The 19252-nt window shown below is 33.6% G+C and overlaps 1 protein-coding gene across 3 annotated transcripts in view; it reads left to right on the top strand.

Annotated features, from left to right (window-relative positions):
- Positions 1-19252, top strand: part of LOC111055791 — a 356789-nt gene that overhangs the window by 105699 nt on the left and 231838 nt on the right. For 2 of the 3 annotated variants that reach the window (XM_039442387.1, XM_039442389.1), the window contains exon 3: positions 823-840. The exons of the other annotated variant lie outside the window; for it this stretch is intronic. In XM_039442387.1, the coding sequence (XP_039298321.1) occupies positions 823-840 (18 nt within the window). The remainder of the gene's footprint in view (positions 1-822; positions 841-19252) is intronic. 3 annotated transcript variants of the gene reach the window in all.

Raw genomic sequence — 19252 nt, forward strand, 5'->3', positions numbered from 1 at the left:
GCTATGAGTAGCTAATATATCAAACTTTGCTTTCCAGTACCTCCCAAGACATAATGCATCAATCTCCACTATTCTCTAGTATTGAGATGTACGATTGTACATGAAGTATTCAACATTATGTATTCACGATTTCATATATTTATGGTTTCATGTAGGCTATATTGGGGGATGATCGTATATCATTGATATGCAGTCATGTAACATACGATTATTGAAATATCATGATATAAATCTATATCAAATGAAATACAGTTACAAATTACAAAATCTGTCCTGAATGAAATATAATAATAATATCGATTGACCTGGCTGGCTCAGGTCTGGTGTCAGAGTTTTCAGATCGCAACTGATCAATTTCAGGGCCTCTGACATGACCTAACGATTGCTTTTTAGGCAGCCGGGACCGATAAATTAACATGTCCATCCGAAACACGGATAAAATATAGTTGATGAGAATGATAACTTGACTATCGTTTGTGACTATTAAGTTCATATAAGCCCATATAATTTCTATATTATGTGGTTCAGTTTTCCAATTGGAAGCTCTCATCTTTTGTCTACCAGCTACCTGCTTCCAGCTCTCAGCTTTTGGGAAGAAAAAGCTGCAATTCTAAAAAAATTGATAACTTGCAGCCAAATAACAGATACCAAAACTGAGCCCGTAAATAATAATAAATTAAAGTTCATATTGATATATACTCGTATTTTGTCATGCCTTATGTAATTTTTGATTTGTGATTCTTATGTAAATGTAGCAATATAATATTCGAACATCATTTGGAGTAATGAAGGCTAATTTTCACGTTTTTAATTTTTTTTCAGTTGCACAGTCGTGATCCGGTGAGTTTAAGGTTTTAATAACATCAAACATATTTTCTAATCACAGTATCAAGAAACTCACTAGCTTCTTATAGTCTGTCTGTTTCAAGAAAATATTTCACTCCATACTATTGTATAAAATGAAAAGTTTTCAAAAATATAAAAGAGGATAATATATAAAGGAGTATAAAAATCAAAGTAATGATAGTCTTCTTCTTTTCTAAGCGCTACAGCCCTGAGTGGACCTTAGCTTTCTCAACTATTTGCCTCCATTCATCTCGCACCACTGCTTTTCGTCTCCAGCCTCTCACTGACATTGACGTCAGGTCGTTCTCAACATCTCCCAGCCATCGTCTGCTCGGTCTACCTCTCTTCCTTGTGCCCAGCATCCTGCCTTCAAGCATCTGTTTCTGTATTCTATTGTCGCTCATACTGTATACATGTCCAAGCCAGCTCATTCTCCTGCACTTGACAAAACGTTAAATATTGGCTCCTTGTAAAATTCTGTCAATTTCTTCATTGGATCTTATTTTTAATTCTCTATCGTAAAATACAGGCCCATATATTTCCCTAACAATTCTCCTTTCAAATATTCTGAGGGCATTGGCGTTAACGACGGAGAGTGTCCATGCTTCTGATCCATATGTGACAACGGGTCTGATAATGGTTTTATAGAGCTTCATTTTAGTACTGATAGTGATACTTTGAAACTATCGTTGGAATCAGTCCATCATTAAAAAAATGTGGATTTTGATTCAGAATATCTCCACTTTAGGCCTACGAGTTTGTCTATAGCATACAAGAATCTGTCTATCATTGAAGAAATGTTGGTTTTGATTATGGAATATTTCTCCGCTATAAGCATACGAGTCGGGAGGTTAAGAAAACTAACAGATAGATGATTCCATATTCGAGTTCAACATGCAAAAATTATGAGCTGGCCTTAAAGATTCAAGAGTCTACTTGGCATGATAATAAATGCAGGAGACACTACTTCGTATCCCAGCTACAACCACTCTCAGCTCAACTTCTTTCATTTTTCCCTACAAGCTACTTATTTGCATCAATGCTCCAACGTTAGTATACAAGCCTTAGTATCACGATAGCTGTCAAATCGATAGTACAACCAAGAACATAGATAAAGAAAAAGAAGAAGAAGAAGAAGAAGAAAAAAAAGGAGGATGAGGAGGAGGAGGAGGAGATGATTTTTTGTGTTGAGAATTATTAGTTTTCCTATTGACTGGGAAGGCTCAAAGATGACTTGAATTTATTAACATACTAGCCGTCAGGCTCGCTTTGCTCGCCATATCCGTCTAGCCATGGGGCTCCGCCCCCTGGACCCCCGACTGGATCGTCCAAGAATAAGATCAGCAGGCTCGCTTCGCACGCCTGCATTTTTCATTTGTAGGACGATCATATGTTAGGACGATCCAGCCGGGGGTCCAGACTAAACGGATATGGCAAGCGAAGCGAGCCTGACGGCTAGTAATATAATATTCCCAGAAATAGCTCTGATTGAAGTAGCAGTGCCCAATCAATTTCTCCGCAATAGATGCATTTCAATCTTCAACTTGGTGCCAACCTAACAAAGTCAACTCAACTTAATGCCAACCCTTAAAATGATAAATTTAGCTACCAGTTAAGAACTGTTTCGAAGAGGTACTCTCTCTAGATTATAGTTCTATATTATCATATGGTATGGACATTTCGATTTATTATAATTAAGAGATTGGAATAAGAAGAATATACATGCTAAGAGACGAACTTTAAACCCTTAAAAACCACCATTAGAGTTGAAATTTTTCCAAATCCGTTCTTAGTGCGCCTCTAAAGGGCCAACTGAACATACCTACCTAATTTGAAAGTTTTTGGTCCGGTAGATTTTTAGTTCTGCGAGTGAGTGAGTCAGTCAGTGAGTGAGTGCCATTTCGCTTTTATATATATAGATCCAGACAACGGTTACGGTTCTAGTCAAGTCAAGTCAAAAAAAATTTTATTCCCAAGATTTTAAATGTTACAGTGCTCAATAATCAAAATATATAAGATATACAAGAAGAAAAATACAATTAATGAGTTATTCTATAATACTATAATATTTACAGTGTAACAAACACTATGATTGTTATGCCATTTCCAATATCTGATGAACTAGAACCAATGAGGAGAGCAGTAGAATATTATTGTATTGAGCCCTACGACTGGCCATTAGTTGACCAATGAACGTTGAGGTCGACTGTGATTGGTCGAGACACGCCCAAATATTCCAAATATGGTCATGAAAACCATTGGACAACGGAGAATCAAGAGAAATTCAGTAATTAGCAAAACTTCATTCTGATTAGAGATGTTTATCACTCGAATGTGGTCCATTGAAATTTCAGTTATCGATAATCAATACCATGTTCTTATGCTCGTATCTCGTAAGTTCTATATTTTAGTATGTAGCTATACCATTGATGGTTCTATCAAGCTATGTTTGAGTTCCATTTTCTACAGAACACTGTTCTATGTTCATGTTTATGCTTATGCAACTGTTCTATGTATTCTATGTTTATGTTTATGCAACTGTTCTATGTATATGCAACTCTGTTTTAGTTCTATATTCTATATGAGTCTATATACAATGCACAATTCCTTGCTATGCTCAACGGCATCTTAATTTGATGGTATACGACTAGCTCGTGTTGATAGATTGATTTTATTTCGTGCCAGGTCTAGACAGACCCATTGCATATCAAAACATTGTACAATAGTAATTGAGAGAATTGTGCCTGTTGACGGAAATAAGAAATAGGCTTCTAGATTATTCACTTGAATGATCCTCCCAACATCAGAATAAGAAAATTTGTTACAAATTATTTGGAAAAATAATATTGTAAAGAACATTCCTTCTACAGAACATTTGAAACATTATATGTTGTGTTATGAGTAACAAAATTTTGCTTAACTATAATATTGTTGCTATTATAATAATAGTATAACAGCCTATCAAATATAGTATAACAGTCAAGCTAAACGTTTATTGGTCAACTACCAATGACCAATCGTAGGGCTCAATACAATTATATTCTACTGCTCTCCTCTTCAGTTCTAGTTATAGTTTACAATATTATAATATTTTTAAGTATAATTTTGCTTAAATAATATTGTGAAGAGCATTTCTTCTACAGAACATTTGAAACATTATGTGTTGAGTTATGAGTGACGAAAAATTTGCTCAACTATTCAGAGTGAGAAGACTTTATGATTCAATCATTATTGTTCAAGCAGAACATTTGAAACATTATAAATATGTTTTGTTATGAGTAACAAAATTTTGCATCACTATTAAGAGCGAGAAGACTTTATGATTCAATCATTATTGTTTGAGCAACAGAGATTTTTGTTGTGATCATAAACTGTCTTGGTATCACTTGGAAAAACATCCAAGTTCATTTTATTAAAATAAGAAAGCTTGATATTATTGAATGAAAAAGACTAAGAGATTGTCAAAAAACCACTGATTTATTGATAATTAGAAAGACCGGTTTCGGTTATGACACCATTGTCAATCTCTGATAAACTCAGAGATTATTATCACTGTGGCAGTATTTGATATTATTAGTAGAAACACATCAAGAAAATGAATAGTGCTATCGTCAATCCTTCAAATAGAAATAAATATGTACCTTCAAGAACTCATTTCTGACACTCAGCAGTTCTAAACTGAAACAAAATAAGAGAAACGAAAGATTTGAAAATGAGAGAAACGAAATAAGAGAAACAAGAAAAATGAGGGAAAGAAGACAAAATAAGAGAAAAAGTAAGAGAAACGAAAGGTTGGAGAAGAATTGTTACACCACTTGACTTATATCAGCTAAGTCTCGACTAATACTCTGGGATAAAATAGAGGATATAGTCTCCACCTCACTGGTGTCTACTCTCACGTATCAGAGAGAACGTGGAGAGATCACTGTTTATTTTGTGACGAGTATAAGGCGTACCTGTTCACCATTGCCGTATTTTTTCTCTCTTGACGTAGGATAAGGAACTCAGGAGATGAGTAAAATGGTAGAAAACCTTCCAAATAGATCAGAGTAAATCTAAGTATTTTGTGAGCATCGTTGATGAAAAAGAAGATCCAGATAAACAAAATTAAATACGAATTGAAATGATCTTTATTCTTCTTAGAAAGTACGAACAATATACAAAACTTGAAGAAGGCTACTCACATGGGCAAAGCCTGTGTGTGAGGAACGAGTTCTCTACATTTCTATATACAGGGTTATCATAAAAGAATGGTGCGGTTTCAAACATTAAAGAAAAACAGAATTACTTACAATTAATGTTTTTTTTTAATCTTATTTGTCATCTCAAACAGTTTTTTACATAATCAATAAATTTCAATGTGGGCGCCCTTAGTCGCTCGACAAATGTCCAAACGATATTCAATTCTCTCCAAACATTCGCTAACATTTCTTCGGTTATGGTTGTCATTGCTTCATTAATCCTGTTTTTTAAGTGGCTCAAGTCGCGAATTTTCTGTGAATAAACAATGTTTTCGATGTAACCCCACAAGAAAAAATCACAAGGTGTCAGGCCTGGACTTCTTGGAGGCCACAGCATAGGTCCTTGTCGGCCTATCCATCGATTTCCATATTTTCCGTTCAAAGCGTCTGTGACCAATGCACTAAAGTGTGGGGGAGCACCATCTTGTTGGAAATGAAGTTGATGAATGTTTTCGAGTTCATCTAGCTGAGGAAAGCAATAATTGATTAACATGTCGAGATACGCAACTCCATTAATTGTTTTTTCAGCAGAGAAGAAAGGCCCTATTACGCGATTACTTGAATATGCAATGATAGATATGACAATTATAAAACACAATTGAAGAACAAAACAATTTCAACCAATAATAAGCACTAAACCATAACATATTAACAAAACAAAAGTAAGAGAGCAATAATAGTCTATTAGTTAAAATATATATTACTCACAGACGTGAAATGATAATATTAATGGTATTAGGATACTACAAGTAATTAAACCTGAAATACACATCCCAAATACACTCAAAATCCCACAACAAAAGATACACATTAAATTTCGTATAAATTCATTTGAACTTTCCTATTTATATTTTTTATTTTCATTTTTATTCATATTCTATATAATTTTCAATATTATTGTATAATTATTGCGATCTTATCACATTACTCGACCACTATCGATCAATAAATTTATACTATATAATTCTCCATTTCCACACGATTCACACTAAATATCCATTTGTTGACTATTTGCTTGAGATGGCTTATTTTATTATTTTCGGGATTTTTTATAAATTCTGGTAGCTCAGGGAAAAGCGAATTGCTTTTATAATGCATGGATGTTGTTGTGAATGTTTTAATCAGTCTAGGAGTGATGATACCTGTGTTCAGAGCAGTTCTTGTTTGGTAATTGTGGCGGAATATCGAGTGATTGTAGATCACATCCCAATTCCAATATGTTTGTAACCTCTAATACGTTTAATTCTGAATGAAACACTGAGTTTGATAGTTCCGGTGTAGCCAAGCTATGAATTTTCCAAGATGATATTGCCAAAATTAATAATTTGAGTGAAAAATGATGAATGAAATTTAACTTCCCACAATTATTATCAATAAACGATATCACATATCAACTTCCCATTGTTTTATACCGATGTTATACAGTTCTTCATTGGAATGACAAAGGATGCAAAGGCAGATACTATTGCTTACTACATGAATGAAAATAGTAGTCTTTCTTGTTCTAACATTCCTTTGCATTCCTAGTACAATAATACAAATAATATCAATGTACTAAATACTTATTAAACGGATTATAATATCAGAATAATGATGAATCGAAATTCATTTTGAATTCGTGAGAGAAATTCAGGATTCTAAGAGGGCGTGGTGTAAAAACGGTTAAGTACCCCTGCTTTAGATGAAGATAGAGATACTATCGACTTACTATACTTAGATGATACTAGAGATACGATGTATAAAGATACTCAAGCAGTTCTTGTCAACATGGTCTGGTTCTCCACCGAAGCAATTATTTGGGGAAGGCTAATACTTTGAAATGAGATTTATCTATATTTATTTATTTATTAGGTTAGCAAAAACAATACAACGATCGGAAAAGAAAAAACAGGCTATTACCCAAAACTTCTACAATTTCCTAATTTATTTTCAAATTGTCCATGTACTATATGGAGGCTATGTCCATTTCAATTTTCACACCAAATCACAATCTGAAAATATAAATTAGAATATAACGAACAATTTTAAATTTAGATAGATTGATAATGAAACTTCCATAAAAACATTTTACAAATAAAGAATGAACACAAAATAAGAATAACAATGAATTAACAATGTTTGAAAACTAAGAGAATTGCGTGGGTAATGGTTTGATAACTTCCGTTATCACTGTGGAATGTAACAATCATTACTGGAGGTTCATAGCTTCTAAGTTGGTGTGAAAGCACTTGAAAATCCCTCATGTCCCTGAACCGCATGATGAATCTTTATAATTACCATAGTTTTCATCCAGACCTTTTTCATATGGTTTCTCACCATCTGATCTGAGGAAGATGTGGGTATTTGACTTTGATGGTATCGGTGAGTGTGCAGCGTACTTAAGTGTACAGATGTGTAGACTACTGCTGAGTTTCATCTCTGGTTGTATATCTCTATACACTGGAATACAGCATCAATTCGCGGTCTCCAATGCATCAACGGTCCCACACCATTACCAAGGTAGCAAATCATGATACTGTACTGCCGCCTTATGGGATAGGAGGCATCTAGGTGTGCTTTAGCGCATTCTAGATCAATCCAGTCATCGATATAACACTAATTATTCCAATCATACTATGGAAATAATATTTTCGAATATGTTTATCAAGAGAAAAGAATAATTATTTAATAGAATAGCGGTCTTCATTTCTTAATATGGGAATAATATTTTTTCTAAATCTGTTTATCAAAGGAATAGAATTATTGAATAGGATAGCGGTCTTTATTTTTCACCTAGGAGGGCAAAGTTAAGGGCGTGCAAAGGCTAAAAATGAACTTTCTACTCGTGATATTTTTCAAAGTTTTCCGATTTGTATATCATTAAGCTATCGAAATGAAAAAGTTTTCACAGGAAAACATTTTTTTCCGATCATTACTTTTTGAGATATGAGCGCCTGAAGTTTGAATTTTTGTGACTGAACATTTCAAATTCGGTCCGATATAAATCCATGATATTTAGAGGATGGATTCTTCATGGCATTGTTGATCTAGTAGAACAAAAATTTTATGAAAATATCAATTTTTGAAATAATTATTCAATTTACCAAAAATAACTCGACAAAAAGCTATTTTTGGTTATTTTTAGTAAATTGAATAAATATCTTAAAAAATGATATTTTTAGAAAATTTTTGTTTTAATAGACCAACAATACCATGAAGAATCCATCCTATAAATCTCATGGATTTATATTTTACCGAATTTGAAATGTTCTGTCCCAAAAATATGAACTTTGAGCGCTCATATCTCAAAAAGTAATGATCGGAAAAAAATGTTTTCCTGAGAAAACTTTTTCATTTTGATAGCTTAATGATATACAAATCGGAAAACTTTGAAAAATATCACGAGTAGAAAGTTTTTTTTTAGCCTTTGCACAGCCTTAAGACACAGCCATAATATGCAAGAACAAAACTCAACTACACTACTATAGTGAGGCCCACGTTATAATGGCAGTGGAGAAAGATAGGAGAACAACGTTGTCGAACCTTTGTCTTGTCAATGCAAACTATAGACGATGGCTGATACAGGTTTATTGATGTAATATTTTAACTGTTCATTCTCGTTTAAAATAATCAATTATATTTTAAGAAATTATATTTTTCAATTATTTCATGATAAATTTTCATAATAAGATGAAATATTTTGTCAATTAATTATTAATTCTACATTGTTAAAAGACGATCTGGCGACAGAGCAAAGCGAGAGAGATAGCGCTATCCGCTTTGTAGAATGATAGACAAGGATAGCAATACCATTGCTAATCAAACACTGCCATTATTACGTGCACCTCACTATAGAACTAATTCCAAAGAGTAAAAAGTGGGGTTATGAGTTAAATCAAAATCTGATAATAGATAGAGAAGACTTATAAGCCGAGGTGGCTTGCTGCTTATACAACGTCCTTTTATAGAACTCACTCACAATATAATTATTCTCCCAACGCTCTAGGTTTTTGTTATAGTCAGGTCCACGTTATAATGGCAGCGTTGGATTAGCTATTATTGTATTGCTACCCTTGTTTATCATTCAACAAAGCGGATAACGCTATCTCTTCCTCGCTTTGCTCTGTTGCCAGATCGTCTTTTAACAATGTAGAAATATAATTAATTAACAAAATATTTGATCTTAAATTTGAAAATTCACTATGAAATCATTGAGAAATATAATTTCTATCATGATAAAATATAATTGATTATTTTAACGAGAATGAACAGTTAATATTACATCAATTAACCGGCTCAGTTACCCTCCTTAGAAGGCATTGAAAAGACAGAAGATCGGCAACGTTGTTCTCTTATCTTCTCCACTGCCTTCATAACGTGGACTTCACTATAGTATAAACAGAAAAACTATTTAGATTCAGACTTCTCATGGCTTATCAAGTGTAATATCTGATATGTGAAGAAATATCAACCGGATAAAACAGTTCTAGATATTTTGTTCATAAGATAATATGATTCATAAGATAACATGAATAGATGTTCAACTTTGCTACACGAAAATATAAGGTAAACCTGAACGAGAGGAAATTCAATTTCCAAAACTGATAATGACTACAATAGGAAGATAGAAGTCTAGTTTTGTCAAATCATTATTTTCTCCACTGGCTCTGTCAACCCATTTCGAAAACACGGGTTTTCATGCTTAGGAACCCTGAATAATAATTCAAGTTTGAACTATATATCTCCTTATTTCACTACGCCATAGAAGTTAGCAGCGTCTGAACTAGTAGATGATTTGTTTATAGACCAGTGGCTTTTATAGACGTATCAGCCTACAATAAAAGTCTGGAAATCTTGGGGGCACATAGATGAACACTATCTAGGGACCTCTATTCAAATTAATAGATTTTTAGCCTGTTTTTGTAAATATTGATTTCGGATGAAATAATATTGGATGACTTTTGATAAATTTCATCAATGTTTAATAATAATGGAATTAATCCCGGCACACCTAAACTAGCTATTGAATACTTCATTAGGCCTAGATCAATGCTTCCTATTATGCTGACAATTTGAAGAAAATTTTTGTGAAACTTTCACACAATATTACTTGAATCGTTTTCCACGTTCAGCTATAACCATGGAGTAAAGATAGCGTAAGGTCAGTAACCTTGTATCAGTTGTCTCTGCTATAACTCACTTGATCATGATTGATCTCTCTCTTCAAAATTGCAGAAAGATAATTATTTTATCACATTTTTTTTATCGAGATAATCCTAAAATGATTGAAAGCACACCTCCCTGATCGAAGAATAACACAAATAAGCCTGAAACTCACGCGGGAATTAGTGGATACTGTACACTCAAACGTAGACTGCCGTTAGAAGCAGCTCCTCTGTTGTTATACGAACTGGAATCCAGAGCTAAAGTAATGTTTGGATACAACTGAGATAGAAGTAAGCCTTGAAACAAAATTGAAATCTCGCCTTGAAAAGTTTGCATCCAACTTGGATTTTAAGTTCCATCTAAGCTTCAGAAACGTGAACTTTCATAATTCAATCAAGTTCAATAGTTCGAAAGTTGAGCTTGGTCGAGTATTGCATTTTGCTTCTTATGCGGAAAAATGTTTTCCAATAAAAATAATCTTAATATTAACTAATTTCGTACAATGAACCAGGTAAAACATTATAGGGGGATATTTAAGCTACTGAAATAATTTTTCCGTTGATACTGTTTTGTATGATAATTTTATTATAAAAATATTGTAAAACATGTCAGATTTGTGAATAAAATTTCAATTCCAGATATAACTTTTTCAAAAATCCAGCTATTAAATCATCATTAAGCTATCAAATGTTAGGTTTCAATGAATAATAGGTTTATCAGAGATTGACAATGGTGTAATAACCGAAACCGGTCTCTCTAATTATCAATAAATCAGTAGTTTTTTGACAATTTCTTAGTCTTTTTCATTCAATATGAATAATTACCACAATATCAACATCTCAACTACACAAAAAGTGGATAATAGGCCTACTTTCATCTATAATATAATATGTCACTGATAATAGAACACACTCTTGTGTCCAATGTAAGATGATAGAGCAAGTAGGTATTCTGTATTATAAACATAAAACTTGTCAAAACCCATCCACATTATCTTACAGTAAGATATTGTATGTACGGAAAACTTCTCTTCTCTGCTAAAACCTTGTAAGGAGCCAATCTCAATACCTACAACCTACAGTACACCATCTAAATCAAGAATATTATATTATAAACCTTCTCCAATTTCGAACAGATATCTGTGGCTTCTCCTCTACCTGTGATCATATATTGTACTGTTCAAACTCTGTTCAACGAATTAGAATCCTGAGGAAGATTCGACATAGAGAGGAATATTCATAACTAAAAACATAAATCTGAGTACCGTTTTTAAATTATTTCGTCAATGCATGTTTCGGCCACTAATTCCATTTTCAAGTTTTGAACTTGGAAAACTTGGAAATGGCATTAGTAGCCGAAAAATGTCGTGACGAAATAATTTGAAAAGGGTACTCAGATTTATATTCAAAAGTAGAGCTAAAGAGAAAAAAACAGAGGAACTCATTTATCGGATGTTGAAAACCAGCTAGAATCATAATATCATATGAACGACTTTTTTGGTCCAGGATAGAATATAGAGGTTCGACTGTATTTCATTTTTTGTAGCATGTGATCACGGAAAGAAAACTTTGTTCAGAATGATTATTCTTTTCTTACTATTTCACCCATTATCTATAATTATTTCTATGATATATTATCTATATCATTTTCATGAGTATCCAGTCACCAGTCACTCATTGATGAGCGGAACCCTGCCATTTCATGTAATCATATCATAGCTAAGACACCATAAACAAAAAAAATCTTCTTTTAATGTTTCACATCTGTTTTTTGTACACTTTCATTATGTCACTCTCCGAAAACCCCGTCAATTGAGATTATAATTCACATTACCATCATATCTTCATATTATCATATATCATTATCAATTTACATCATTGTCTTAGCTGGGTTCAGTAAAGAGATAATTTCTCCTTTTGATGGTTTACTCAACTCAGACAAAAACAATAATAGAGAAGCACATTTGTCCAACGACAGTCGTCTAGATACAAAAGACAAACCATCATATCTTCATATTATCATATAATTATCAATTCACATTATTGTCATAACTGGATCCAGTAAAGAGATTATTTCTACTTTCAATAGTTTACTCAACTCAGACAAAAACAATAATAGGCTAATCATTGAGAAGCACATTTCACCGACGTCAGTCGTCCATACAAAAGACAAAACATCAATCAGGGTCGCATTTTCTGGAGATGTAATTCAGATCACGCCGTCTTTCAAACTCATTGCATGCACCCTGACAGGCAGAGCGTTGAAGATGCTCAATAAGCCGAGCTGGCAACCTCGCATCCTCTTCCCTCCAACACCCCTCTCATACACAGTTCCGCTGGCATTAATTTCGTTTCATTTCTCCGGCGTCCGTCGTATGTAACTACATTTATATACATCAGTCATCTATTTCCATGCGACGATACTCTCCAACTCCATACAACCAGTTCTCAAATGGTGGATGGATTCATTCTGATAGGTTTTTTGATTCATATGTTGGTAAATTCGGATCTTAATCTTTCTAAATTCAAAATTAATTGTTTTAAATGTTTGTGTTTTGTTTCAATGTGGAAATTAGTGAAGAATTGGAAAGTCGCACATAACCTTTATTTGGACAATTTATTTTATGAAATTGGGATGAAAAGAGGTTTTGTACTGTTGTCTGTTTCTTTGTCCTTGAGTTAATTGTAAATGAGAAATAAATAAATGTAAATATATATTTATAATGTAAATACATAAGAACAGAGTACTCAAAAACTTATCTCAAGAATTTGTAGATAAATCATCAATGAAAGGTATAGTAGTAATATGGAATAAAATTTGTATATTGTTTATGTGTATTTTGTAGGATAAATATTGTTTCATTTCAAAAATAAATTTCCATCTATTAGATACGCAAACAAAGCATTTATGTTACAATATTCACTCCTTGAATTCATCATTAGTTTCACTCATTGAAATTTATAGTGAGATTGCTTCATACTGTCTATCATAAGTAAGAAATATAAGTGAATATAAGTAAATATAAGTGGATATAAGTTGTACATATTGTAACGATGGGAAAAAAAGAAATGTAATAGTTTTGGTCGTTCAGGATTTTGGGATGAAATACAAATTATTATTTACGAATTTGAATTAGAATTGGAATTATAATTTATTACGGAATAATAATCAGATGATAATTTAAGGGCTACTCGCTTAGCTGATCTGTGGTCGTTCAGTTTTTGATAATAAAAAACGAAAATTACTATTTAGAATTATAGATCTGAATAAAAATTAAAAATATACAATCAACTATTATCTTACTTTACCTTAAAAGAGTCCCTTGGCCTGCTCCTCAAGGTCCAGTTAAAGCACTCCCGATTTTAAATAAAGAAAATATAAAAAAAACTCTGCCAGTTGATTGAATCAAAAACACCAGCTTTCCCTACAAGATTCAAATCCTGAAAATACAATTATGTAGGTTTAAACTGCCCGGACTGCGACAGCCTATAATTGAATTATCAAGACAGAATCCTTCAGGTAACCAATGCCTTAACTCAACTAAGTTTACAAACGGTTCAAGGAATACGGGCCTCGAAAGAAAAATTCAAAATCTATTTATGTGAAAAACACATGCAGCCTTGATTCACAGACCAAAAGTCAACTCACTCTTGTTTGTATAGCATGGTGCTAAAAACCATAATATTGCCTTCATGGAACGTGATAAAACACACGTTTCATCTTTGTACATTGGAGATCTTCTCGCTTTATCAATTACATTTAATAATTAAATCCGCGACCAGATTTCCAATTCACAGAATAATATTTCAAAAATTGAATAGGTTTTGATGTCATGTATGACAATAGGTAAGATTCACTTCTTAAAAAATGCCATGTTCACCTAGACTGAGTTCAGAGCCACTTCTTATATGTTGTCATCGATCTTCTGTGTCTATGTAATTGAATTCATCCAAGAGAAATATCACGGAAAACGTCTAAGGACCGGTTCCCGTGCTCGGGATTTAGCTAAGTTCTAGACTTTAAACAGCTGGAGTCAGAAAATTGGCTTTCCGAAACGGGGCGTAGTCGTAGTCCACGCTTAAATTAAATTTCTATAAACTAGAAAATTTAACGCAAAATAAAATAAAGAGAAAATAGTGTGAAGCTTCAGCTATTTTGAAATATTTAGGAATGTTTAATTTCGTCAAGGAAAAACGTTTTCAATAATAAAAAATGAGAAAATAAAGATTACCATAGAAACTGCGACTACGCCCCCGTTTTGGAAAGCCAATTTTCTGACTCCAGCTGTTTAAAGTCTAGAATCTAGCTGAATCCCGAGCTCGGAAACCGGCTCTTGGACGTTTTCCGTGATATTTCTCTTGGATGAATTCAATTACATAGACACAGAAGATCGATGACAACATAGAATGCTTCCTATGACATCTCTGACATCGAGATTAGAATGTTTTCTTTCCTGGAAGACACTGAAATCTTTGTAATATAATTATGTATTCTTTATTCTTACAATAAGTACATCAATAAAATGATCGGGATAGAAAAATACAATTATAAAAGTACTCCAAGATGAATAGAATTGCACAGGACAGAGAGGAATGGAGAAGGAGGAATCATGTTTAGACCTGCCCTAGGGCAGAACACCAGTAAGTAATCTTGAGTTATTCCTCTCCCGAATTCAGATGAGATTACACATAGTCCGAGAAAGGTTGGTATGTGTTTCAAAATATTTCCAGTATAAATTCTATAGAGCTAAGATTATTGTGAAAGGAGAGTCCGGTCTCACAAGATGTAAAACTATCATGCGAGAAACTGAGAAACTTATAAAACTATAAACTTATAAAAAACTAAACTTATAAAAACTTATAAACTTATAAAAATAATTTTCTCAATATGTTCCTCACCTGCTTATAACTTTCCATGGTAGCATTTCCTGTTGAGAGCAACACATGAAGCTTTAGGTCTGACAACCAAGTGCTCCGTTATGATGAACAGTGAAGCAACTGCTTTTTGCATACTGTAAAGGGCAATGCCCAGTTACTTGCTTGTGGCCAGTTGTTGAGAAGACGGATTATCCATAGACTGTTAGCTTAACTACAACTAGAACTCCCTCAACCCTTCCTCTGAGCTTTAAGAAACTTACCCTGCAAGTCAGGCTGAAAAGCCCAATTTGGTGCAAGTAGAAATCTCACCAAATCATAATTGAGATTAATTAGAATAATAACTCGGTTGGGTTGAAGTGCTTGAAGGATACTGAGGGTAATTAAGATGTTTGAAAATGCTCACTATTACTATTTCATAGAGAACCAATCTTTGGAGTGCTCTGCTTGATTAAGATTGCTGCAAAGGAATAAAGTTTGTTCTAGATTCGTTTCATGAGTTTTCTCGTAATATAAAATACATAAAATAAGAAATCATCAGACCTTCACCAACAAAACCAGCATCCGCTCCTTGCACAGATGGATGAGGAATCTAACAGCTTGATTAGACTGGAGCTGACCTGCTTTCATATAAATTTATGTTTGCGCAAAGAAAAAACTTGAGAACACCATTGATTCTCATTGAAGTTTTTACACATTGGTAGAGTAGCGCTGGTCTGCTAATGTGTTGTAAACACTCCCACACGAAACAATAGGCTCTTCAAGGTTTTTTCAAACCTGCAAAAAAATATTAGAGAGTGTCATTAACACTCGTGGATAGCTAGAGTCTGAGTAGCAATATTTTGCATTGAAATTGAGGAATAAAACAGTTCTACACAAAATGTTTTGTTGGCACTTTGAAAATTTCCCACTTCTCAACTACATGGATAGAGTTAAAATTTGGTTGTTATGATTGAAGATTCCCTATGAGTACTTAAATTCATTTCAAATTCAATCTTTATTTTCAAGCCAATTTCAATAGAGGAATTCTATCAGATCCCAATGATTGTCATTCATAAGTGATGCATAGGTTTTATTTATCCCAAAAAGGAACTTAGAGCTGTCATGAATCCCAATGAATAACATCTATGTTATGTCATAGTGATGATGATTATCATTATTATAATAATCATGATTATTAATTACCATTCAACCAATTCCGACAGTATGAAGTTAGTGATCCTACTATAAATGTGAGAAGTGGAACCTACTAAAAATGTAGTAGATAATCTTAGTAAAATTTGATAGTATGAAGTGATCTTACGTGAATAAATTATTAAATACACAATAATAATGATTCTACAAGAAATGCAGGTTTCAATATTATATTCCTGCATTGTCATGACTATTGAATCGGCTGGTTTCCGTTCTCACGTTTATTGTATTATTTGCACTGTAGTATTATCTGCTGAATATTCAGCAGATAATAAAGAACCATTCTTATTCACAGAACAAATTGACACGAATGACAGATTATTAACACGAATGATGATGTCTGATAACTTGAGAAATTTTCCATCCGATATCATCAAAACTTCTAGAGATAGTACTTTCTGATGAAAGACCATGAACAATTTTCCTAATAATTACTGATACTTGTACCGTGAGATATATCTGTATCGCAAATATTCTATGTTGTAATGGAGTACTTATGTTTTAAGAAGTGTAACAAAAGTGCAACATGTTATAAGTGATGAAATGAAGAGGGATAGCCCATTCAAATTGCGTCTTATATTACTGATTACAATATAATTGAAGTGGAACTATTACTCATTATATATTATTATGAGAAGAAAGGCAGTTGTGTAGGATAGTTTGGCAGTGAATTAATTACAATATTCATAACACCTGATAACTTGAAAGACTCAGTTCAAAGAGCAGGAAAAACAATTTTCAATCAGGATTCTCTGACAAACACTGCTTTCCAAGATTTGAAAAGAGAAATCTTATATCAAGTTGGGGATTGTAAGCATTTTGGTGCTACCTAACGTCTAGAGCGCGAACTACATCTTCTCTTGAGGGTGGAAACAGTACCGACATCAGTATGGAAAAGCTGAGCAAGTTTGGAAGGTTTTCAAGACCTTACATCTTTTCTTCAAATTCCAATTCGTGTAAAATTATTGATTCCATGTTCAACCACCTATAGTGAGGTGACTTCATAATCCAGCATTGATTGAATGATGAGGGTTTAAGTAATCTATAAGGGATGCCGGAAGTATAGAATGGACTGGGATGACACATGAGACGATAAGTTATTTGGAAATACCCAGCTACATGTCAAATTGGATACTATTGTGTTGAAGTTCTTGTGGATTATAAAGCTGGATAGAATTATCCAAATCTAGAATGAAGAATTCCTATTTTCCCTATTCAGCAATAATTACAACTTGATAACACTGATGGACTTTTGCTGCTTTGCTATTGATCTGAGGAAGAAGCTTTGTTGATTTGAGATGACATTTATCAAACTTCATTCTTGAGCTATTTTGAATAGTTTTAGATGAACGAATGTCAATTTTTTCGAGTAGGCCCAATAGGCCTACATTGATAATTGATATTTATATTATGCTGTTGAAGCATTTTAAAATGATATTTCATTTTGTTTCAAGTATTCATCATTGGAGAGATAAAGTTTTCAGAGAGATGAATATAGAATTGGAGAAAACTTTCAGCCTTCTGCGGGTTCTCTCATCAAGTTTTCAACAATCAGCCCAAATTGAAGTGGAGTGGACCAATCACCGTCCACATAACAATAAAAGAGATTAGAAATCAGCGTGATCAAGAGGGGAGAAATCAATCACTGGCTGAATATGAACCGAAATAAAACACAGGCTAAGGGCTGCTACCGTTCTAATCCAACCAATTGTTGACGTGTCTACTAGTCTTTGCTTCATTAAAAAGGAATTATCTGTATATCAGCTATCAATGCCTTGTTTTTATCTAGTCAAGTGCTCAGGACGTATTGGGAAAAATATTTTGGAGCAGATATTTTCTGTGAAGTGGCTCGTGCATCAGCTTTTTAAGGTTGTAGAAGAGCTCAACAACTGTATTACCATCATCTCTGCATATATTCAGAAGGAAAATCTGACATTCGAACAGAGAGTGGGCGGTGGTGGGGGAAAACAACCCACGTTCGGTGTTAGTTTGCATTGGCCTCGAGAGATAGCGCTGTTGTCAAGTGGGTGGAATAAATGCACAGAACATCCCCTGTTTTCAACTATTGGGAAGGGAGACTTCGGCTGGCGACTCGTTCAGTTGAGATTCTGTTATCGCTGGATCAGGTCCATTGCAGATCCATCGCAGATGGAGTGAGTTCGCTTCTTGTTTGGAGCGCGCTTCTGGCTCAACATCTACCACCTCATCGCTATAAACAAGGTAAAGTAACAAAGTTTTTCTTATATATCCATTTATCGCAATCTCTCAATGTTTTCAGGAAAACTTCTTTTGTCAACAGGAACAACTTTCGCCAGATAAAAAAACTACCGATAAGAATAAGACAATCATGATATATTCCTTTCCTTATATTGTCACAAGAAAGCTATTTCATTAATTCGTTAGTCAACCAATCAATGGTCTTGAAAAAAACTTATGAGGCAGGACAATTGAGAGAATATTTTTATGTAATGAGTTACGAATATAAAATAACTTGAAAACTCATCAAAGTTTGTTCAATTCATCAGTACTTTATATTAATTTGTCGAACAGTGTATATAACAAACGCCGGGGAACGGCTAAATCCAAAAGATTTGAAATGAATTCACAATAATTGAGAACTTGAGTAATTTCAATGTTTTCTTTTGAAGTTCTACTGCGTGGAATTGTAAGAAAATTTGAGGCCCAAGAAGTCTTCAACGGAATAATAGAGATCCAGATGCTACTGTACTCACGTTATGCATCTTATCTTGTGTTGAACGCTGATTAATTGTTATAGAAACAGAAAAGCGCAAAACATTAAGGTGCGTACAGATATACGCGACGCGAACATGAGCAATTCACTTTTAATCAGCTGATGCCAAGCTTTTTATATCTATATCCTATACCGTTTCTGTAAAAATACAGATATAGTCAGCTGATTAAAAGCGAATTGCTCATGTTCGCGGCGCGTAT

The sequence above is a fragment of the Nilaparvata lugens genome, chromosome X, assembly GCF_014356525.2.
Source record: "Nilaparvata lugens isolate BPH chromosome X, ASM1435652v1, whole genome shotgun sequence".
In the NCBI taxonomy this organism is placed as follows: Eukaryota; Metazoa; Arthropoda; class Insecta; order Hemiptera; family Delphacidae; genus Nilaparvata; species Nilaparvata lugens.